Genomic DNA, 24,555 nt, shown 5'->3' with positions numbered 1-24,555 from the left:
TTAGTGCCTGGATGTCAGTCTTTTTCTATCCAAATATAGAAATATAAAAATAATACTGAGAGGACTGGGGTCATATTCTAAATCATATTATTGTATCTTTAAAAAACTTTTGGGGAGTTTTTCCCTAATTCATTTAAAAGTACTTGAAAACATAGCTATTTAAAGATTGTGAAGCATTTCCTTATGTGAATGTCCTATCATTTATTTATTATTCCCTAATCATTTGGACATTCAGGGCATTTCCAACTTTGTGTCATTATAAATTCTGTTGCAGTTGCCATCGTTTTATTTTAATCTGTATTTGCATCTTTGTTTATTTACTTGGATGGAATTCTAGAAGTAGAATTTCTGGGTCAAAGGATATGAACATTTTTAGCTCTCTTGTTCCATACTGCCAAATTGCTTTCCAGAAAGCTTCATACTACTGTCCCGGGTGTATAAGAATCCTAAGAAGTGTCTTCAGGAGACAGCCTTCTTACTTTTCTTCCCCGCTAAGGCCTCAGTCTCCCGTTGGGACATGTTTTATTTTCTTAGGGTCTTGGTCCCAAGTTGTCTCTCGTATATTAATGAGCCTGATAAAGATGTCAGTTGTCTCAATTCCTAGGGGAGAATTTTATTCTTGGCTTGAATCTCCTCCAGTGATGGAGGCTTAGGCACTGCAATGGGCAGTAGAGGAGATATTTGGGACAGGGATATTGCCCTGTGCCCTCACCTCATTTGATGGTGGGCAGCCATTGATTCTTTTCTCACGAGCTTCATCTCGTCAGCGGGCAAGTGTTGGCCAGGAATCTCGGGTTAGTTGACATTTAACCCATTTTCTGCTGCTGATCAATGGGTAACTCCATGCAAAGTCCCTTTCTTTCTAAAAGTTTCACTTTTGGGAATTCCCTGGGGGTCCAGTGGTTAGGACTCTGTGCTTCCACTGCAGGGGGCCTGGGTTTGATCCCTCCCTGGTGGTGGAGCTAAGATCCCGAGAGCCTCGCGGCCAAAAAAAAAAAAGTTTCACTTTTACCATCAATTAAATATTTAACATATTTTCATTTGCAGCACATGCTTAGCAACTTATGTACTAAGGAAATCTAGATGGTGTAAAACTTGCCTCTTTTCTATTTTACTTTTCATTAAGGTACATTATTTACTTATTTGAATTATTGAGACTATGTTTTGGTTTTGTTTGGGGTGTGTGTGTGTGTGAGAGAGAGAGCGAGAAAGAGAGAAAGGGAGGGAGGGAGGGAGGGAGAGGGAGAGAGAGGGAGAGAAATTGATTGTGTGCACACATAATTTTGATTTGCATTTAACAAAGTCTAGGAAGGAATGTGAAGCAGGAAACAAACATGAAAAAATGTTCTGCCTCACTGGGCGTCATTATATATTTAAACTAGCCACAGTTTAAAATAATGAGAACATTATGTATGTAAGATTATAGCAATGGTAACAATATATTGCTGGCTGCAGTGTAAACAGATGAAATACTTTTAGAAAGCAATTTTGTAATAAGTCTCAAGAGTTATAAAAGTTCATAACCTATGATCTAGTCTTATTACTACTTGGAATTTATGCTGTATCCATGTGTAAAAGAAGAAACAAAGTATAAAAAGATGAATCTTAGCATTAGAAAAATTGGATATCATCTAACTGTCTAGTCATGGAGAAATGGCTTAAGTAAATTATAGTAAATCCAGTCCAGTGATGTTATGCAACCATTAAAAACACTGATTATAAAGACCGTGTAGCAACATGGAACATGTTTATGGTATAATTTAAAGTTTTAAGAAGGTTGATTATGTGGACAGAAGCATGAAAAAGCATGCAAAAGTGAAAACAGTTGGCTAGAGTGATTTTTTTTTTAATGCCAGCATTGTTATATTGTGAATTTTGCACTAGAAACGGAAAACGCTGGGGAGATTGGCATGCTTTGGAAAGACAGGGTGCTGAGTGCGGTGGACCGAGGTCCCTTCCTGCGCACAGAGTCTGTGCTTTTTGTCGTGCATGTGTTGTGATGGCCTAGGAGCGCCTCGCTGGGTGGTCTCGTTAGGAATTAGAGCGAAGGTGGAGGGGCTGGCCTGAGAGAGTACCGTCCGGTGCTCTGACCCAGCCAGAACACTTTGCGTGCTGTCCCAGGAGATGGGCCGAGAGTCACCGTCCAGGCGAGGGACCCAGGATACGGTGGGGCTGGGGATATGCATGGGGCAAGTCCTGGGGCGCATCACCCAGTGTCACCCTCCCCCCAGTATTTTTACACTGGGGAACTCGGTTAAAATGAAATTTAAGATAACAAGTGATTTTAAAGTTTAAAAGACAGGCTAGAACTGTATAACCGAGGAGCGTCATGCAAGTTGGAAAGGACATTTCGAAGAGGTGATAGACAGTATGTGTATGTGCATCAGGGTGTCCTGCCCCTTATGGATCGGTTGCTGGCACTTCCTTTTCTCCCCTCCCTGCCTGGTTTTCGGGGCTGGGGGTGGGGGTGGCAGAGTTAATCGCATTTGAGAGGCCTCTCTGGGAGAAAGGGGAGGAGCCAACGGAGACTTGGACGATGCTGGGGGGCAGGTTGAAGAAGCAGGGAGAGGGGATTGGGGGCCGGGGGCGGCTGGCTCTCTGTACCAGCAGCTGCTGGGACAAGGGATGCACCCACAGGATGAGGATGCAGTGTCAGAGGGCCGGGCTCAGGACCTCAGGTTTGTGTGTCTGCGCCATCTTTGGGTTTGTCGCTTGTGTGTGGGTGGGCTTGTTCGTTCTAACCACACTTCCGTGTGATGCTTGGTTCTCCTGCAGCCCATCCTGCCCCCACCCACCTCCCACATGCTGATGAGCCCTGTGACTCAGCTGCTTCTCAGGACATCTGAGCAGCTTTTTTTTTCTGGGCTAGAACCACAGTCAGGAGATGTGTAACCAGATTTCTTCTTTTCATCATCTTTCCTTTTGGTCCCTGAGGGTCCTCTCCCACCATGCAAGTGGGAAGCCCCCTCTACAAGAGTAGACTGTTGGAGGATTGTGGGAAGAGTGGCTCCTCTGGCCTCTGACTTGAGAAAAAGGCCCCTTGGGCTGAAGAGGAGACATTGGAAAGGCAGCGTGAAGTCGGGTGCTGTGCTGACCGGCTGCACCCAGAGACGGTTGGCTTTGTTATCCACTGCAGTTTGTACCCTTCCCCTTAGGGATGTCCCGGGGTGGCGACAGCGCTGAATCCCCCGGAACGTCTGTCTCTGTGGCTGGGCTGGCATCAGGGGAATTTGCTGAGTTTTCTTGGGGGTTGGGTGCACCCTCACTGCAGGGCCGACCCAGCCTTTCCGCCTGGGACTCCTGATTTCCCCTGATTCCCTGGGGAAAGCCGCGTCCTTTCTCAGGGATCCGCTTCCTCCCCAACCAGCGCTGGGCCTCTCCCTCCCCATTTTTGACCCTACCCGTTGGCTTGAACCCATCTCTCTCCCTTTCCTGAACTCACATTGGCCAGTGGTGAGAACCCATCTCTCTCCCTTTCCTGAACTCACATTGGCCAGTGGTGAGACGGGAGCTGGGATGGAGGCTTAGTTTTGGGAGGTACCGAGAAGCTGGGGGTCTGGCCCCAGGGACCTCTGACCACGTGATGCACTGTGTGCAGGGGTGTCCCCACTGGCCCTCACCCTCGGGGTCTTCCTCTCCCACTGTGCTGCTACTTCGTTCTCCTCTGCCATCTTTTTAAACCTCCTCTTTCCACTTTTCCTCCTTTTCTCTCCTCCTCTTTTACTCCTTTCTAGCTGTGCTGTTTCATCTGTGTCCTGTTTCCCTGCCTGCTTTCCTTTTTTGTCCCCCATCATTGCCCAGCGAGTCGCCGTGGGATCCCCTGACCCGTCTCCCTCCTGACTGAGTCATCTGCCCCTTTGGGATTCTGCCTGACCTTACCTGGAATCAAGGGATTCACTGTTTCCTGGCATCCTGGTGTGTGAGCAGGGTATTTTTTTCTTGGGGCAGCGTCTCAGCACCGCAAGGCCCCTTGCGGGGGCAGGAGAGAGCAGACCACGCCACCATCCACATCCTTAGAATTCGCCCCGTCTTGTGGAAATGTGCGTCTCTGCATGTGGGACTTTCCTCCTGGCCAGGAAGCCTGCGGGCGTGGCATGTTGGTAGCTCACGGGCTGACCTAGGGTCATGGTGCAGGGCACGGCCCGAAGCCAGCCGTCTCTCAGTCGTGCTTAGTCATAGGCTCAGGGCCATGGCGGGCTTGGGTCACAGTGAATTTTTGCTTTGTTGGAGCCAAGCAGGACCAGGGGTGGGCGGGGTGGGTGGCGTCTGTCCTTGAAGGTCTGACTGTCACGTGGGGTTTTCTAACCCTTGGGCACTGTGTCCCACTTCTGCAGTGCATTGTGCGTCCAGGTGGGGTGTAGCTGCCTGTTGGAGGGTGGTTTTCCTCTTGGGGAGGAGAACAGAGCGCCTGCCTTTTCCTTTGGCTCTTCAGACAGACAGAAGGGAGCCAGGAGAGGGGAGGCCCGTCTGAGGGTGCGGATTGTCTCAAATCGCCGGACCCTCTTCTGCAATCAGGAAAGTGTTCAGGGTTGGGCATTCTTCTGCTCCCTCATTCCTTCGATTACAAGTGGCTTCTGGGAAACAGCAAAGTGAAGGAAGTGATCCTGGGGCTGAGGGGTGTGGCCCTGCCCCAGGCCCCAGGAACCCCTCGGATTTGATTCCTTGGTACCTTCATGGAGCTGCAGGGGCAGCTCTTCACACCTGAATTCTCGGCAGAGTTTATCCAGGTGTTTGCACTGGAGCTTAAATCCTCTCTGCAATAGTTTCTTTACGTATAAAATTGGGTTATAACCTACTTTACAAGGCTTTTCTGAAGAGTGATAATAATACCTAGTGTTTATGAATGCTTTATGTCTGCCACGTACTTAATTCTCAACAAAATCTGGTGTAGGTCCTATTATTATCCCCATTTTACAGATGCAGAAACTGAGGCATGGAAAGGTTAAACAGTTTGTGGTCACACAAACATCAGTAAGTGGCCAGAACTGGGATTTGAACCCAGGCCCCTGACCCAGAGTCGAGACTCACATCTTCCACGCGTGTAAAGTTGCCTAGCTCTCTGCTTGGCACGTAGTGGAGCCTCAGGAAAGTTAGTTGAATTAATGGATTTTGGTGACTGTTCATGGAACAGAGTTGACAGAAGTTTCCAGGGTCTGGTTGGGGTGGGGCATCTGGGGCCCTGGGGAAGGACACCAGTGGGAGAGGGTGCCAGCCTCCCTTCTGGCAGAGGGGAGTCAGGCCGGAGTGAGGCACCCGCTTTACTCTCCTTCTCATGGCCCCTCCCTCCCTCCTGCCACACAGGGTAATGTGAGCAGAGCCCAGGAATGCCTTATGTGGATCGGCAGAACCGAATCTGTGGGTTCCTGGACATCGAGGAGAATGAGAACAGCGGCAAGTTTCTGCGGAGGTACTTTATTCTGGACACGCAGGCCAACTGCCTTCTCTGGTACATGGACAACCCCCAGGTAAGAGATGGTATGGGAAGAGGCAGGGCGGCCGGCCGCCCATCATTGCTGGGGGGGTGGTGCACACAGGGTTAGCCTCAAGGGCTCCCTCTCTCATGGGCAGCACAACCTGCTGGTCAGGAGGGAGGGAAAAACCCCACAAAGGCACACACGCACGCACACACACACACACACACACACACGCATACACACATGCACAGGAAACCATCCCAGGTCTTAGCTGGAGGAGGAGGAAGCTCATCTCTCTCCTGCCCCGGGGGATCTGGTGTCTTTTCTCAGGCCTAGGAATTTAACACTTGCAAAAGTCCGGCAGAGGCTGGCTGGGCTGGGTGCAGGCTCTGAGGCATGGCTTGCTTCCTCTTACCTCTGTCAGGAGTGCAGCCTCGTGACCACTCCTGCTCTTCCAGTCTGGGACTCCTACCCAGCAGAGAATTGACCTGGTTCCCTGAACTGGACAAAGGTTGGACCTGTTTGGTCTCCTGCTCAGGCAGTCATAGGATCCTGGGTGGGAGGTGACTTTGGGGCCACCCAGTTTGTGACAGACGAGAAACTGAGGCTCACATTGGAGTTGACTTTGGCAAGGACGCAGCAGAACGGGGTGACTCACTTAGCGTTTTGGGGCATCAGGCACGAAGACAGCCCCCGAGGCTTTATTGCTGTGCCCAGGAATCCCTTGAGTCATCACCAGTCTGGGAAAAAGTTGCTCTGCTCCTGATTTGGGATCTCAGGTCTTCTTTTCTGGCGCTGTGAGTGTGGTTCGCTCTTCCTTTCCTGCTTCCCTGGAGCAGTCTGGTGGGTCCCACACCCCTTCCCGCCCCAAGGCCTGGCATGGCCTCTGGACCCAGCAGGGTCGTGGGTCACAGCCCTGTTGGGGCGGGAAGGGGTGTGTGGGGTGAGAGCTGGCTCTCGTTCAGAGACTTGGGCAGAGGAGAGTCTGAGTGTTAGGGGAGGGGTTTTGCTTTAAGAGGTGAAGTGGAAAAAATCCGGGTACTCACCCTCTAGAGGCCTTTGGCATTTGTCCTCTGGATTTGATGGCTGAGAGAAAATGCTATAAATACAGACAACGTACTCAGGTCACTGCCACTAATCGCCTTCTCTGGGAAAGACTTAACCCTAAATAGAAGCCCCACGTTTCACCCCACATCCCTGGTAAACCCTTCTGTGGGCGACTTTCATTTAATGTGCTGAGCGTGCAGAGTGAAACCTACACGCAGACACTCCCATCCTTGACGTACCTGGAATGCTCGCCTCTTACGATGTTTTGGTCTTGGGTTTGCCTTTGGGCTCTGCTGCATCATTTTCCCTCCATTGCTCTGCACGGGTGCCCACAGCTGGGTCAACACATCTACTATGAAAGGAAGTAGCATTTAAGGTGCTGCCTTCCCACCGTTGGAGGGATTGGAATCAAGTCTTTGTTGCCAGTACACTTGGCTTCTGATGGGCCAGGGCTGAGCCCCAGGCTGGGGTCTCTGGGTCTAATCTTTTCCCTTTTCTCCCTTTGTGTACCTTCTCCTGCTCACCTGCCTTATTAGCTCTGGTGTTTCGAATGGATTTTTGTCCTGATTTACCTGCTTAGTGCCATGCTTCCTGCCAGGACTGTTGCTAACTGAAATTCACATGCTTGGGGAATCCTGCCCAGCTGTTGCCAGCTCCCTCCCCTGAGAGTGGACCCTCCTTCGCGCCCTGGGCTACAGGCCGAGAGTCTTGCCGTTGGTGACGGATCACCCAGGACCACATTGCCACCATCTCGGATCTCAGCTGTTGCCAGTGCTAGGGATTTCCCTTGCTGTGTCCTGCCCTCTGATTTGGCTGTCCCTTGGTTCCAGAACCTGCATTTCCCTCGGACGCTGTGCCTCGGGCCGCCTTGCTGGGATCCCTGGGGTCAGCCTCTGCGGCAGGTCGCACCCTGCCCAGGGCAGCCTCCTGCACCTCTCTGCCCCCTGAGCTGTCAGGATGCTCTTTGTTCTAGAGCCTTCTTTGAGTTTGAGTTACAAATAGAACTTGTGGTCCCTGCTCGAGATTCTTTACATTTTCCCTGGAAGCGGAGGTTTTAGCTGGCTTGGCAGATGCCTAAAAAAGGAGAGTCTTGCTGTGATATAGCAATAGTTCAGAACATTTTACTTCTTCTTCTTCAGTGGTTAGCTTAGCTCTTTGTTGTGTTAACACCAAACAGCTGTTCCAACTAAAGGGTAGATCTTTTTTGTAAGTTGTAAAATGGTATCAGTGAGCATTTATTACTATGTGCCACGCACTGTTCTAAAGACTTCATTGTTTTTTTTTTTTTTGAGTATATAAATGATTTTACTGCATAACAGTTAGTAGGCATTTTGGATACAATTACTCTAACTTGGGACTTCCCTGGTGGCGCAGTGGTTAAGAACCGGCCTGCCAATGCAGGGGACACTGGTTCGATCCCTGGTCCGGGAAGATCCCCCATGCCACGCAGCAACTAAGCCTGTGCGCCACAACTACTGAGCCTGCGCTCTAGAGCCCACGAGCCACAACTACTGAGCCCACGTGCCACAACTACTGAAGCCCGCGCGCCTAGAACCCGTGCTCCGAAACAAGAGAAGCCACCGCAATGAGAAGCCCGCGCGCTGCAACGAAGAGTTGCCCCCATTCACCACAACCAGAGAAAGCCCACGTGCAGCAACGAAGACCCAATGCAGCCAAAATTAAATAAATAAATAAATTTATTAAAAAAAACCAATTAATCTAACTTTAAGACTTTTTCACTTTTTCTAAATAAAACATTTAGAAAAATGTTTTTATTATCCCACTCTCTTATATTTTTATTTATTTATTTAATTTTTATTGGAATATAGTTGATTTACAATGTTGTGTTAGTTTCAGGTGTATAGCAAAGTGAATCAGTTATACATATGCATATATCCACTCTTGTTTTAGGTTCTTATCCCATATAGGCTCATTGGGTTTTCATTTCATTCCGACAGGTCTAGTTGGTAGGCATCATTATCCTCATTCTAAAGGTGAGGTGGGTGAGGCAGAGAGGGAAAGAAATTTGCCCATGGTTTTGTCATAAAAAAGTGACTGAGCCGGTATTCTAACCCTGGCCATCTGAATCCAGCTCGCCTGCTATTATTACTGAGAATGAGACAGTCATCCTAATGCTGCTTGGGAGGAAGGAGAGCTCTCAAAGGTGAGTCTGTGATTAAGAAAGAGAAGCTGGGGGACTTGCAGGGCTGGGAGGTCCTAGAGGGGAGGTGCTCATCTGGCTTTTGATCCAAGTGTCCAGCATTTGATAAATGTGAGCTCATTGAATGAATGAATGAGGCTATCAGAAGGGATGCCTGTGTGAAATGCAAAGTGTCCAGCACTGCTCTCCTGGGACTGGGGATGGAGTCTACACCCAATGCAATCTCTGCAAAGTGGGGCGAAGCAGGGAGCCAGGAGTCAGGAGGAGATGGATGGGAGGTGACCCAGAAAAGCAAACTGCGGGGGGAGGGGGGTTGGCCTTTCCCTGTGGAGAAGGACATTGGGGACTGTGTGTAGTTACTGAACATCTTAAGTGTATAAGGAAAAGGAGACACCTGATATAATAGTTTAGGTATTCAATAGGCATTAATAAGCAGGATTTTTTCTGAACTCAGGTCTTTGGTCTTTGCCTGTTTAAACCACTTGGAAGTCGGTGTTTGGGAGCCTGCTTTTACTACCACTGCTACTAGTATTACTAACTGCAGGTTATACTTGCTGAGTGGTTGCCATATACCAGCCATTGTGCAGAATGCTTGGCATGTGTTATCTCATTAGGTCCTCCCGGTAATCCTGGGGCCCGGGGGCTCTCTCACTTTCTCTGCAAGGTGCAGAGATGGTCCGCGGCTTTGTTCAAGGCCATGCAGGTGGTAAGTGCGAGCGGGCACTGGAGCCAGGGCTGTCTGACTTCAGCGTCTGCACGCTTCATCTTTGTCCGCCTCTTTCCTCCAACGGATATGTGTGCTCCGTCCTGTGCAGGGTCCTGAAGACGGTGTGGAGGGGAATTCAGAGAGGTCTTTGCCACCAGGAAGCTTCAGGTTTAGTTGGGGAGATGAAAACAGCAGACATAAAACTACAGTGCTAGTGGTTGCTGAGGGGGGAGGGGGGCAGGGGAGGGATGGAGTGGGAGGCTGGGGTTAGCAGATGTAAGCTTTTATATAGAGAATGGATAAACAACAAGGTCCTACTGTGTAGCCCAGAGAACTGTATTCAGTATCCTGTGATAAACCACAATGGAAAAGAATATATTAAAAAAACGAATGTATATATATATATATATATATATATATATATATATATATACATGTATAACTGAATCACTTTGCTGTACAACAGAAATTAACACAACAGTGTAAATCAACTGTACTTCAATAAAAAGAAATAAAATAAATTTACTGGTAAACAGCAACAACAAAAACAAAAAGCAAAAAAAAAACCCCTACAGTGCTAAAAATCCCAGTCCATCTTTATTTATTATTTAAAAAAATTTTTTTAAATTTTATTTATTTATTTTTGGCTGCATTGGGTCTTCGTTGCTGCACACGGGCTTTCTCTAGTTGCGGTGAGCGGAGGCTACTCTGTTGCAGAGCACGGGCTCTAGGCGCACGGGCTTCAGTAGTTGTGGTGCATGGGCTCAGTAGCTGTGGCTCACAGGCTCTAGAGCGCAGGCTCAGTAGTTGTGGCACACGGGCTTAGTTGCTCCGCGGCATGTGGGATCTTCCCGGGCCAGGGAATCGAACCTGTGTCCCCCGCATTGGCAGGCGGATTCTTAACCACTGCGCCACCAAGGAAGTCACCCAGTCCGTCTTTATAACAAGGTAGCGTATCATTAAAGTCAACAGCCCAGATGCCAATAGTTTGGGTGAAGGAGAAGGGGTTGCAGTTTTCCCCTGCGGTCCAGGGAAGATGTAGGGCCTGGAGGTGGGGTCTCAGATGGAACGGTCCCAGGCCTGGGAGACAAGAGATCAAGGATGAGGTCCTGGCTCTGCCACTGAGTTGTTTTGTACGTTAGGCATGTCATCGTAGGCACTCTGGGTGATCCTTAACCCGGCTTTTCGCCCTTCTGTTTCCCAAGGGGCTGAGACTAGAGCAAGACCTTTGAATTCAGCATCGTTATTTAACACATGTTTGCTAAATATGCCCCATGTGCCAGGCATCAGCCTAGATGCTGAGGCTGCAACAGTGCATAAGACAAAGAAGTCTGGGCCTTCATGGAGCTTGCACTGTAAGTGAGGGTATAGAGGATTAGATAAAATTGCGGCAGGGAGAGCTGCAGGGCACCCCTTCAAGGAGGGGTGGCTTAGATCCAGGTCTGCAAGGATGAGCGAGGTTGGAGTCATTATTGCTACAGGCGGTTCACGTTTGTAGTGCATTTTACAGGTTTGAAGTGTTCTCACTTATAGTATCTCACTTGACTGTTAGGCGCCTTGTCCTAAGCACAGCCCAAGGGGACAGGAGGGCACCCGCGAGGGAAGCAGCACCACTATGGGACAGAGGCAGCGCCCAGGAGGGAAGGCGAGCTCGCCTGCTTGGAGCGTGTTCAGGCTCCAGTTCCCCAGAAGGAGACCCTGAGACCAGGGCTCACCGAGACAAGGATCTGTGGAAAGTTCTTTATTAAGGAGAGAACCGGGAAGCAGGACAGGGAAGGGGAGGGAGCCCGACGAGGGTCTGAGCTCAGGCCGAAGTCGGCAAACGCTTAGCCAGATGCCCCGTGAGTCAGGCCCAAGAGTGGTCCCAAGGGAGCTGGCTTCGCACGCACAACGCACTGTGGACGGTCATGGTCCTGGCCCTACGCAGGGGGACGGAATGGATCCAGTAACCTGAGGACAGCCCTTGGAAGCAGAGCTGCAGCAAAACGGCAGATTTAGGAGGCCAGCGGCATGTCCGCTGGCGGGATGGTGGTGGGTGCGTGTCGGGGGTCAGCGTGGTGGACCAGGTACAGCCTTGAGTGCCTGATGGAATTTAGAATCCATGTGATAAAGTATGAAATCAAGGTTTTTTAAATCCAGGCAGTGGTGGCACCAAACAGATAGAGGATGAAACCCATTAGCTAAAAAGGACCCTATAAATGGAAAGTTTCAATACTGTTGACTATGGCCCCTGATTTGGTTCATGCATTTAAAAATCAATCCGCTGACAATATCAAGCACACAAATAATTCCTGAATAGAGACAAACATGGGCTGGATTTCCTGCCAAATGTTACAATGATATTATGGCACCAGCACATGTATTTAATTTAATGTTGGTCCCTATCATGACAGAAAAGGTGAAATTTCTTAATTAGCCTGCTCTACTTTATTACTGACCGAGTAACCAACTATGTTTTAGTTGCACGGCGATGCTTACGTTCAACTCTTGTGGTGCCCACGTGGATAGGTAATTGTGAGACTAAATTATATAGTCCCGAACAAAGGATAAACAGAAGCATGAAAACAGTATTGCACTAGATAGTTGTCCTTGTCAGATTTACTCTGTAGATTGTATTTTCTCTCTTTTGCCAATAAATACTCAGATGCTCTTACTTTACAAAGGCCATGATGTGAATTATGAATCATCATAATATCCAAAAAGATAGCATTTCTCCTTGTAACTCTGGGGCCCCGATAAAAGCCCTTTGCTTTTTGCTTTTTTTTTTTTTTTTTAAAGCTGAAAGCCGTTCTTTCCACTGAAAGGGGCAAAGAGCTTCAGCTGTATTACAAAAAGATGGATATTTGGCTGCATTTTAGTAGAAAGAATACAGAAGAGTGGTAGAAAATGATACTAACATGTAACATGGAATGGACAATAGTTTTGCCTTAAAGGCTGGGTGAAAATTGCTATTTTTTTAAAAATTGCATTTTCTGTATCAGAAACCTCCTTGAGCAAAATTCGGCTGAAATCCAACAATGTTTAAAAGATTTTTGCATCATATGCTAAACCTGCCAAGAAAGTCAAAATGCCAAGAAGCAGGAAGATAACTTTCTTTAAGAAATGGCCAATACATACACATGGTATAAAATTCTAAATGTGGGAAAGCTGATTTAGTGACACGTTTCTCCCTTCCACTCCTGGCCCCCAGTCACAGGTCCCCTAACTAGAAGCAGCCAGGGTTTCCAGGTTCTTGTGTGTCTGTCCAGAGATATTCTCAACACATATAACCATCATGATAGCTTTCAGATCTTTATCAGTTTTAGGGGCAAAGTGTTGTTAATTCATGGATTTTATGTAATTGGTATATTAACTATCCATGGAGACACATGATTTCAAGGGTTAAGTGGAATTTCTGGCCTGTTTTTGTCCATACTGGGTTAGAGTAGAATGCAGAATTCCTTTGGGGAAAAAACCTCCAAATAGAAGATTTCGAGCAACAGATCTTTTTTTTTTTTTTTTTTTTTTCAGCAAAATGCAAATTCTGCTTAAGGTAAATTATTATTAAATTAATGGTTTTAGAATTAAAATGTTGTATGGACTTTCTGAGAGTTAATATAAAATACTGTAAGTGTAGTTTTGTTTTATGCACTTTCTATAGTAATCTTACTCTTTAGGGCGATTCTCGTTTTTATAACAAGATGTACTTTGTTTAAATTAAAAAGAAGTAAAAATTAAGAAGCACTTTGGGACAATCATGTTAATAGCTAGCACTACTGGATATTAAAGTCCAAGCAGGGCTTCCCTGGTGGTGCAGTGGTTGAGAATCTGCCTGCCAATACAGGGGACACGGGTTCGAGCCCTGGTCTGGGAAGATCCCACATGCCACGGAGCAACTGGGCCCGTGAGCCACAACTACTGAGCCTGAGCGCCTGGAGCCTGTGCTCCGCAACAAGAGAGGCCGCGATAGTGAGAGGCCCGCGCACCGCGATGAAGAGTGGCCCCCACTTGCCACAACTAGAGAAAGCCCACGCACAGAAACGAAGACCCAACACAGCCAAAAATAAATTAATAAATAAATAAATTTAAAATTACCTTTAAAAAAAAAAAAATAAGTAAAGTCCAAGCAGCTAAAGAGGTGGAAGCTATGAAATTTAGCAGAGGTTTTACTAATGCAGAACCATGGTGATGACTGTTTTAAGTTTTCTTAAAATTTGTCTTCGGTTATATTGTCGTTAAGTTTTGCTTTAGATTGTAACCTTCAGCATTTGTTTAGTGTATCTATTATATACATCTATTTTTATATAGTTATATATCTATTTATATACAAAAGAATGCCATTTTATTATTTTAAAAAATGTCTCTAAGGCAAAGCAGGCAATGGTGTGTTTGCGAGAAGGGCTGCATATCAGATTTTGCTTCAGAATCCATCTTGTTAGTTATATCAGTCAAGCACAGGACAACTTGATGAACACGTTAATTCGGAAACACCCCTTTTTTTGAGCCTCTGTTGTCTCTAACTCTGACACTGTTGCTGTGAAGACTAAATAAAGTAATGAATGGGAGAGTGCTTTGATAAACTCTAAAGTGCTACAGAGGTGCTATTTGTTAACGTTTGTTCTGGCAGTGACATCAGGATGGACGGGGAAGTGGGAGGGCCTGGAATTGGGGAGGACAGCGAGGACCTTGTCCTGGATTTTCCTGGGGTGTCAGCACGGTGGTGGTGCAGTGGGAACAGAGAGGGAGAGACAGATAGATCTAAAGGCCGATTGAAGGAAGATGGTGGCAGGCTTGGTGAGTGACCGAAGGGCGAAGTTCAGCGGTCGAAGGCGTGGTAACCCGGTTGACTGTGGGAGAATGTGGAGCGGCTGATGGACGTGGGGAGGTTGGGGAGGGAATCATTTAGAGGGTGGAGGGGACGTGATGATTGAGTTTGAGGCAAATGTGTTGGAGGCTGAGTTGAGGAAAGGGGTGAGGAGTGGGCTTATTGAGTTTAAGGTCCTGACTGTCTGCCGGGCACCCAGGAGACACACAGGAGAAGGTCAGAAGGCCCAGCATCTCTCCTTCTCCCTGTTCGCTCTCTGAATCCTGGTCTTTTGGAGTTGGCACCCAAGAGCCAGTTTGACTAGTTCTTGCCCTGCCCAGTTTGGGCAACTGTTTAGGGCGTCTTGGTGTAACCCTGCTGGTCCGGCTCTTGTATTTACCTTTCGGTGATAATCAACTCTTAGATAATGAGCAGGTCCTGGTAGATGTGAAGGACTGTCTCACAGGAGGTGGCCTGGTATTAAAGGCAAGTGCATGGTATTTGAGAATCAAGGAGGGCTGGGTTCAAATCCTCGCCTGACTACCCAGTACCCATGTGACCCGGAGCACTTGCTTCTCCTGCTCCATCCCGAGTTTCCTCACCTGTGAAATGGGTTGTTAGGATGAACTGACAGTGTGCAGCAGGCTTGGTGCAAAACAGACTCTAAACATTTGTCAGTTTCCGCCTTCCTTTCTCGGGCTGTGCTCTGCCAAAGCACCCGATTGACTCTGGGAGTTCGGACCTCTGTCTGTCTTCACTTGGCTCCTTGAGGAAGTCATTTCCCCAAGGTGAGGCTTAGAGGACTCGTGGTGAATGATGGGGCGGGCGCAGAACCTTCTGGCTCTGACATTCCATGAATTTAGGAATCTGTAGATAGGTCTTCTGGTCATTTCTGTGTTCTTGTTACTCTCACTAGAAGATGGGGACATTTTTCTCTTTCAAGAAACAATGTTGCTTCTAGAAAAAAGGCTTCCCCTGGGAGGTGTGTCACATCTCTGTGGGCACCTCAGCTCCTTCCTTGGTGATGGGAAAGAAGCAGCCCCCTGCTTCCCACTCAAGGGAGTGGGAGGTCCCTTGAGGCCCTTGGTGGCAGGAGAACCCTTGAGCAGAAAGCAAGGGTTGGCCACGTCTTCCTAAAACCATCCGCCATTAAATAGGAACGTGCCCTGTGCCCTACGTTGTTCCAGAAAATTTAGAAGCCCCAGAAATGGACAGGCTGCTCCTGACTCACAGACACCCAGCGTGGTGCTGGGATCTCCTTCGCCCTCTCTGCCCACTGCCCTGGCGTCTTCCTCTTCCCTCTTGGTGATGGTGCAACGACAGGGTGACTGGCCTCTCTCACCCGCTGCTGGATCTCCAGTGCAGAGTCGGCAGGCCCAGCCAGAGTCTGCAGCTGGGGGCCTGAGACCTGGCCGTACGGTGGAATCACCTTCGAGCTTTAAAAACATACAGGTGCCTGGGCCCTACCCTTTATGTTAAAACCCTGGGATGAAGCAGGGGCATTCTTTGTATGAAAATGTCCCCAGGTGATCCACACAGGCAGCCTCCCCGCAAACCTCTGTCTCCGCTCCCCGCCTGCTGGCCCCTCCCTAACCCCTTCCTCAACTCCCTCCCCCAGGTCCTTGACTCCCTTCTACTGGGGACTCTTTCCTTTCGCTCCCCCCTGCACCCAGTTCCTGCCCCAGGACAGGGGAACTGCAGACTCAAGTGACACCCAAGTTCGAGCTTGAACAGGTCTTCTCGAAGGCACAGTGTTTGCCAGTGGTAGAGAGAAGCTGTCCTGGTTGTCCGGTATCCTATGAGGGTAGCAGGCTCTTAAGGACTGGTTTGCGAACTTAACCACCATGCAAATTGTGTTTTCATTTAAAAATCGAGTTGTCTCCTGGGTAGAGGAATAAGGTGCTACTCATGTCCTCAAAGTGCTTAAAATCTAGCAAGAAGAGACTTAAACTCACAGTAAAATACACTCCAATACAAAACTCAGGGCTGGGGACTTCCCTGGCGGTCCAGTGGTTAGGACTCCGCACTTCTACTGCAGGGGGGTGGGCACGGTTTCGATCCCTGGTCGGGGAACTAAGATTCCGCAAGCCGCACCGTGTGGCCAGAAACAACAACAAAAAGTCCAGGGCTAGATTTTGTCATGTAGACCAGTGTTCTCAAACGTGGGCCTATTTAGGGGATGCTTGAAAAATGAATGTGCACTTTCTGACCGTATTCCACTTGATTCTGATTCAGTGTTCTTTCGGGTGAGGCTTGAGCCTGGGCCTTTTAAAACAGGCTGCCCGGGACAGGCTGATGTGCACCAGAGCTGGCGGATGGCGTGCACGAATTCAGGCGGGGGCGGGAGGGCCGGGCAGGCTGCGGCGGTGGACAGCAAGGCTTTGTGAAGGCAGGGCCTCCCATCGTTTCCCCGGGGGAGATGGTGCTTGCGTGGGCTCTGACGCCTGGCCCTCCCCAGGTGCTGGCTCCTGGTGTCCTTGCCCTGACATCTGGCTGCAAAGCCCTCTGCTCAGGCAGCTGGCACATTCTTCCTGGCCCGGGAAGTGCCTGCCCCGGGCTGCCATCCTGGCAGCGAGCTGTTGTCATTCATCTCCGAGGTCCAGCAATCGGAGTGGACGCTGAGCCATCCGTCTGGATCGAGCCTCTGTGATCTTGGTGCTATTTTCTCCTGTCACTCACTTCCCCCTGGGTGGGGAGGAAGGTGGAGGGAAGCTGCATTTTCAGACATGCGTCAGATTTTCCTGGCTCCTCATGGTGGAGGGAGGTGCCTGTGAGCCTAGGAGCAGGCAGGCCGAGCGTGGGCCGTGGTGAGGGGCGTGGGGACACCCCCGTCCCAGGGTGGCTGGGCTGGGAGACTGATGTGGCCTTGTTTCTGAAGCGGGCGAGCTCAGGGGGGCAGGGGCTGAGGGTGGAGCTGCCCTCCCTCTGGAGGGTAGGGGGGGATGAAGTCGTTGGAATGGGATCAGCTCATATCTGGCAGGATGCACAGGTTAGTGTCTGAGTGGCTCCCCAAATCCCACTTCATCGCTTGTAATTCAGGCTAAGGCTCTGGAGGCCTTCAGGCTGTGGTCTGGGGTGAGGAGAGCAAGTTGAGCAAGAGTGGCCCTGAGACTTGGCATCTGCGTCTTGTAATTAGCGCTCTGGGTCGGGGATGGGAGCTGCCCTTTGCTGGGCTTGCGCTGTTTATTCTTATGTAACTCTCACAACAAGCCTAGGAAACGGGGCGGGGCGGATGAGCCCCATTTTATAGGTAGAGAAACTTGCCTGAGGTCCTAGGGCGATAATGTCTCAGCTGGAATTCCAGCCGCTCAAGGGTTGGAAATGACAGTGTGCTTCGTCTAGGGCATCAGCGTGGAAGTCAGGAGACCCCAGCCAGTTGTGTGACCTTGAGCAAATCCCCTCACTCATGAGTCACTTTCCTCAAATGCAGAATGGGGGCTGGGGGAGGGCCAGGTGCCCAGTGTCCAGCAGAGGCCTAGGGTGGTTCACGGCCTCCTCCGGGGCAGTGTCAGCTGCTCACTGGCCTTTTGGGGTGCTGTGGCTCCTTTATGGACTCTAAGTTAGGGATACAAGGCCTATCTGTCATTACCCAATAGAGTTTTTTCTAAAAAAAAAAAGAAAAAACAAATGCAATCACTATGTAGTTAAAACAAATGTGTAAATCTAATCGTCCATATTCAAAATGCTAAATCAGCCACTCAAAAGCAGCTTTTAGACTTATGGCCTCATTTGCAAAAGGGAGGAGCTGTCCTTCCTAGATTTCTCTCTAAATTTCTTGAGCTCTGAGAATCCTTTCATTGTGGTTTTATCCCCATCCATTTTCTTGTGAATAGGAAACTTCACACATTGCCTTTGCTTCAAGTGACGCATGTTAATTTAGGTAATTGGGCCTAGAAGGACACTCCCCTGCCACCTAAGGTATTTCTTAAGGGCAGTCTCCTGGAATGACAGGTCATTTCACCACTGACCCTTTAGGAAGTTTACTAAATCCCCATTGTCCTAGGTTTGCCTCTGTTTATTGCTTTGAGAAGACCCCAGGTCTTCAAAATGAGGGCTTCCAGGTTATTCTTTGAGGCCTCTGGCAGCAGTTTAAGAGGCCACCAGGAGCTATGGACACGTTCTCAGGTCCCTGTGGGATTGGATTTGCCAAGTTATAAATGAGAAACTCCACAGCTGTGATTTCTCATCTTGGCCTTTTTTTTTTTTTTTTCACGTTCTTTTATTTATTTATTTACTTATTTATGACTGTGTTGAGTCTTCGTTTCTGTGCGAGGGCTTTCTCTAGTTGCGGCAAGTGGGGACCACTCTTCATCGCGGTGCGCGGGCCTCTCACCATCGCGGCCTCTCTTGTTGCGGAGCACAGGCTCCAGACGCGCAGGCTCAGTAATTGTGGCTCACGGGCCCAGTTGCTCCGTGGCATGTGGGATCTTCCCAGACCAGGGCTGGAACCCGTGTCCCCTGCATTGGCAGGCAGATCCTCAACCACTGCGCCACCAGGGAAGCCCTTGGCCATTTTTTTGGTACGCTACCGCCCGTGTGTCTTCATCACTTCATTTCTGACAGTGGAGAAGTTAGAAAGCCAAAGAGATTGCGCCAGGGTAGAATACTGCCAGACAAGGTGCCTGTGAGTTTCTTGATGTTTTAATAGTGCACTGGCTTAGTGTTTTATAGTGTACAGACATCATTCCATTTGGTACTCGTAAGTGTCCTTTGAAATATGTTTTCTCTTTTCTTTTTTTTCTATATTGTGTGAACCTGTACCCTATTTGTTAAGAAAAGAATTTGAATTTGAAGAATTTATATATATATATATATATATATATATATATATATATATATATATATATATATAAAATAGCTAACACTTGTTCAGAGTCATCTACATACCAGGGACACTTCCAGGTGGTGTAAATCTATTAACTCATCCTTAGAACTGTCTGGTGAGGTAGGTACCATTATTATCCCTCTTTTTACAGAAGGGAAAACTGAGGCTTAGCGGTGAAGGAACTTATTCACAGTCAAATGGTGGAGCCCCCAGTTTTAACCACTGTACTAGAATACCTCTCTATAATAAATGAGGCCAAGGGAAGTGTTAAGTCCACATACCCACGGCAAGAATTATCACTATTTTACAGACGAGGAAAGTGAGCTGAAGAATAGGTAAGGGACTAGAGAACGAACTTATGGTTACCAGGGGGGAAGGGTAGGGGAAAGGGATAGTTAGGGAGTCTGGGACTGACAGGTACACACTGCTATATTTAAAAAGGATAACCAACAAGGACCTACTGTGTAGCACAGGGAACTCTGCTCGATACTCTGTAACAACCTAATTGGGAAAAGAATTTGAAAAAGAAGAGATACATGTATACGTGTAACTGAATCACCTTGCTGTACACCTGAAACTAACACAACACTGTTAATCAACTGTACTCCAGTATAAAATCAAAAATCAAAAAAGAAATAGGTAGGGTGACTTGCTCAAGGTTGCAAAGCCAGAAAGTGGCATCAACGGAACCAGAATCTTGGTCTTCTGTCTCTTAGTTGTGCTTCACTGCCTCAGATGGCATCCTTCTTAAAACGCAAAACATGTGTCTTTCAGAACCTGGCAATTGGGGCAGGAGCCGTCGGATCTTTGCAGCTGACCTACATCTCGAAGGTAATGTTGGCCTGGAGCTCTGGGGATTCATGGTCCGTGAGTAGGTTGAGGATGTAAACCGGAGGAAGCGTCACACCTCGGGCATTGGCATCTGGGGATGTTGCTTGGCCATAAAGTGCTCTCCTTCCTCACGGTGGCCCGTGGAAGCTTGCGGCTGACCGGGGCGGGGTGGCCTGTGGTCAGCAGGTTCTTGGAGGGTGGCCTGCGGCCTCTCACTCCTGGCACCCAGCAGTCAGTGATGCTGCCAGCTCCCGCAAAGGAGGGATGGGGGGTGGGGCGAAGAGTGGGACGTGACTTTGTTTTTGTAATCGGGACAAAAAGGAACACAGACACAACAACGAAAACCCTGGTGACTGGAAAGGATCCTCCCAAATGGCGTGCTTGCACTGGCATGGCTCACAAGGAGCGAGGGCTGCACTGGGATTATATGCATCACCTGGACGGGATCGCTGTGGCGGGGAGGCTGCGAGCGCCCCGAGGAGGTTCCCGGATGAGCCAGGAAGCCACTCAGCGGCCAGATAAGGGCTGGAGGGTCCGGCGGGCAGGCCGACAGTCCATCCCCTCCCTGGTCCTGTTTGCACAGACAGGGCGAGAGCAGCCCCTCTTCCGTGCTGAGACCTGGGTGGGGCCTGGGGCTGGCTGCTGATGCCCAGACGTAGCTGCTGAATTCAGCTTTGTTTAGCGGCCCCTCCCTGGAGCAGGCACCAGCGCTGAACTGTGGTGCAGCAGTGATAAAAAAAAAAAAAAAAAGGCTGGGAGATTTAGAGCCTCGTTAGAAAGAGGAGCTCTGTCCAGTGAGGAGAGCCAGGTGGCGCCCAGCCAGGACCGAGTTTCCGGAAGGCCCGCTCTCCCCACACACCCCTCACGTCAAGTCTCTTGGGGACCTCGGCTTCCTTGTCCACGTTCTCCCATCCTCAGGGGGATGAGGCCCTGATCTGAGTGGCCCCTGGCTCCTTTTTGGAACAGGCTTCTGGAGTCCTTGGGCAGCCCTCCATCTCAGCTGGGCCGGAGGTGGGAGCAGCTGCAGGGGCTGCGGGCCAGAGTCCGGCAGACACAGCCGGGTGCCAAGGCAGAAGCTGCAGGCAGTGTCTGAGCGCCTTAGAGGGAGCAGGGAAGGACCTGGGGAGGGGGAAGGGCCTGTGGAAGCAGGCAATTTGCATGCCTTGTGGTTAGAATGTGGCCGCCTCCCGGCCCAGCGGTCAGAGGCCTGGGCCCTCCCCTCTTCTGTCCTGTCTTGCTGAGAGCTCATTAGGTCATTTCGTTAGGAGGTTCAGAAAAAGAGGATTCAGAGAGCGGGGAGCAGAGAACCTAAATATTAATGAAACTCCAATCCCTCTCCTGTTTGAGAGGATTTTGTCGTCGTTGTTTTTCCTGATGGGAGAAGAGTGAATACAATCTCCTGCAGAATCGTGATGTATAAACGTAGCTCAGATGAGGGTTTCTAGAATTCTCAGCTTGGGAGGCTGCCGTCATTTAGCAGGGGTGGTCCTGCCTTTTACCCTTCATGGATGGGAGAGACAGGACTGGATGGGTTTTGCAAAACCCACAGCTGCCACTGGGTCAGGTTTCACAGAGAGGAGAGCCTTTAACTGCTGCCTGACCCAATGTCAGAAAGCAGGGGTTTACCCAGAAAAACATGTAGCCGGGCGCTGGTATCAAATTCAGCATTCCGGGTTACTTCTTGTTAACCCCTAGGTGTTCCCTCCCCGAGGAAAGCGTTTAACCGGCAGTGGCAGCCTGGCCGGAGCATCTGTGTGGCCTCTCCGTTCAGGGGTGCTCCTTCTTGCGGGCTGGTGTTCGGAAGATGGGGTCCTTCAGAGAGGCCAGCAGAGATAAAGGTTCTTGACTTGATGTCGTCCAGGCTGTTGACAGAGGCAGGACCAATTCTTGGGCAAACCAGAAAAAAATGGATGCTGGCCTTTGGTGCTACCCACCTCCCCGCTTTGCCTGGGGGCCCTTCTCTTCCACACAGCCAGGCCCACCGTCCCACCTCCAGCTCGCGTTCCGTTTTGTCAGGGCCTGGCCCTTCCTTAACTGTAATGAAGACCCTCCTGGAACAGTGTTCCTGGCTTTTGCGGGGGCGGGGTGTCAGGGATCCTTTCTAAAGTCCGATGAAAAGCGTGGTCTCATTTCCCAGGTAAATCATGCATGTGTGCACGCACCCTGATTTTGCCTGTGACTTCAGGGCCCCTTGACTCCCTGAAGCTGGTCCAGAGACCCCAGCTTAGAGCCCCTCCGACTGCTCTGGGTAGGTGGCCGCTGCTTCCCCTGCTCTTGGTGCCACCTCGTGGGGCAGGGTCTCCCTGGACACGGAGGCCGCGAGCTGCACCGGAGCTCCGAGACCGTGGCCTGCTGCTGCTGCTGCTTCTGCCAGAGGGGCCCCAGCTCCACTTCCGGCCGAGGGCAGACAGGGTGGGGCGGGCTAGCAGTGCCCCGGCGCCCCACGACTTTGCTGCTCCTGTGGTCTGTGCGCGATCTGATAAGAGCAAGTTCCTGAGAGTCTGTCGAGCTGTGGGGCGGCCTCGCTTGCGTCACCCTGCGGGTGACCCGTGCCCGTCCCTCCCTCACGTCCCGACCGCCTCTCGCTGCCTTCTCACCGAGGACCCATCGGTCAACCACCGTCGTGCAGCTACTTAACTGCGGCCAGCGTCAGCCTCAGCCACGCTGCTTCTTCAAGAGCCTCTGTTCCTTTACTTCTTGTGAAGGAGGCCGCACGGCCTGTCCTGGTGACCAACAGACGGTAGGGGTGGGAGGAGTGGGGTTATGCCTCCCAGGAGGCAGGGATTCTGCTGGGGGAAGGCCAGAGCTGTACCTCTTCATGGTAAGTGAGACCCCCCGCAACCCTGGCCCTTCTCTTGGAGGGCACAGCAACCAGTAGCTATGACTTCGTTTTCTTCTTTTGTCATTCCCGGACTCTAAGAAGGGGACTAGTCATTCCACTCTGGCTTTGTCAATCGGGAAGCTGATCAGAGATGTTGAGGGTCTTACCCTTGCTCAACAGCCCATGGGGGCTGACCTGGAACTGACGTCCTGTTCATTCAGCAAGAGCTGCTTTGCCAAATAATCCTTCTGTGGTCACCATGAGGCAAATTATAGACGTGCATGCGTGTAATTGGTGTACCCCCAACTGAACGCTGGATAAACATACAAAAACAAATGAAAAACCAGGCGATCTCTTTGAAAGCTTGGGTTCCGGTAATAAGCACATTCTCCCCGGATAGGCTGGTAATAAGTTGTGGTCAGAGTGGGCCTGTTTGTCACCCAGCCAGGGCGAAAGTGTCCACAGTGGTGCTCTCTCTTGTTGATGATAAATTGTCAGTGTCGGGGAGAAAGAGCAAGTCTCCTAATAAGCCAGAGAAAAGTCTCGAAGCACCCAGCTTTTCACTGCCATTTGAAAGGCAAAGGTAGAAGGGCAGCCGTGAGATAGGCGGGTACTGAGGACCGGGATGGCCGAGGCAGTTCTGCGACGGTCAAGGTTATACAGGAACCAAGGGCAGGACGCATAGGAGCTATGGGCTCAAGGACCAGCAGGAACACGGATGCTGAAGGAAGAAGCGCACGAGTCACTGACAGATCAGAGCATCAGAGGTAAACAGGATAAAGGCACGCAGTGTGGTTCAGATTGAATTCTGGGGTCTGAATCCCAGGAGAACAAGATGGCATGGGGGCCAGGACTCAGCGTCATGAAGCTCCAGCGCACGGTTCCTGGGAGTGCTGAAGATGTAACGGAATTTGCATTGTGTGTGTCGGTACTCAGGATATGGGGGCTTACCTTTGCATAAATCTTCATGTTTTTCGGGACTATTTAAACACTTTCTTAGGCCCTCTGTCCTCCACCTCACATCATGGTAAACATATCAAAATGCACCCACATCCCTCGTTGACTCTTAATTGTCTGGCTGTAAGATATTTGAAAGGATTTAAATCATTTTACTTTTGGAATGATTTGGCTGTAACTCATTTAATTTATGATTAGCTCTAATTTCTCAGCTATCATTTGCACATCCAAGGATTCTTATGAACCAAGAAAATCGAAGCTACTAACTATTTTCGAATGTAGTGCGATTTTTGTGAATGTTTAATTGAAACGTGAATGAAGTTGACTTAATGTGTGACATCTTGTAGGCGTTTATTTAAATACTTGTCAATGAGGTTGATATAATGTTATACAGACATTTAATTAAATATTTATTAATGTTGCATTTTTTTAGCCCCCGGAGAAGCTCACAAGGCCCTCAGCGTTTTGCCCATCGTGCCAAGCACGGCACGGCTTGTATTGGTATGTGGAGTGGGTGTATATAGCCCCTCCTTGGTTGAGCAGCTCCTGTATGACAGGATGGCTTAAGTGCTTCACCTGCACTGTCACATTTAATCCTCACCATAGCCCTATGAGAACGTGATTTACTAACCCTATTTGATAGAACAGGAAATGGGGGTCTGACGACTGGGCCGCCTGGGATTGGGGGCCTGGTGCTCTGGCACCGAAGCCCAGGCTGTACCGCCTGTCCTTCCTTTGATCTTTTATAGGCTGCCACCTTGGTTCCCGTCTTGAGTATTCCGGGCAGTATTAATTTTAATTCCCAGGTACAGTAGTGGATGCCTGCTCCAGGGAGGTTCAGCCTCCATCAAGGGCAGTCACCTAATTCCATATGATGGAATATGCTTTCCTTTATTTGTTCAGTGTATTTGAACCTGAATGAGGTGGGCTCCCAACATGCACATACTCAGGAATATACATGTAAGAGGCAGGCTTGAAAAAGCAAGATAACACAGCAGGAGATAGAAAAA

General features: G+C 49.5%; 1 protein-coding gene across 2 annotated transcripts in view; it reads left to right on the top strand.

The window, feature by feature from the left end:
• PLEKHA2 (pleckstrin homology domain containing A2) overlaps nt 1-24,555 on the top strand; it is a 56,384-nt gene that overhangs the window by 5,902 nt on the left and 25,927 nt on the right. For both annotated transcript variants that reach the window (XM_059909400.1, XM_059909401.1), the window contains exons 2-3: nt 5,302-5,465; nt 19,711-19,767. In XM_059909400.1, coding sequence (XP_059765383.1) covers nt 5,325-5,465; nt 19,711-19,767 — 198 coding nt within the window. In that variant the 5' untranslated portion in view covers nt 5,302-5,324. The remainder of the gene's footprint in view (nt 1-5,301; nt 5,466-19,710; nt 19,768-24,555) is intronic.

The sequence above is a fragment of the Balaenoptera ricei genome, chromosome 21 (assembly GCF_028023285.1).
Source record: "Balaenoptera ricei isolate mBalRic1 chromosome 21, mBalRic1.hap2, whole genome shotgun sequence".
Classification (NCBI taxonomy): Eukaryota; Metazoa; Chordata; class Mammalia; order Artiodactyla; family Balaenopteridae; genus Balaenoptera; species Balaenoptera ricei.
This window is presented reverse-complemented; position numbering and strand designations above follow the sequence as displayed.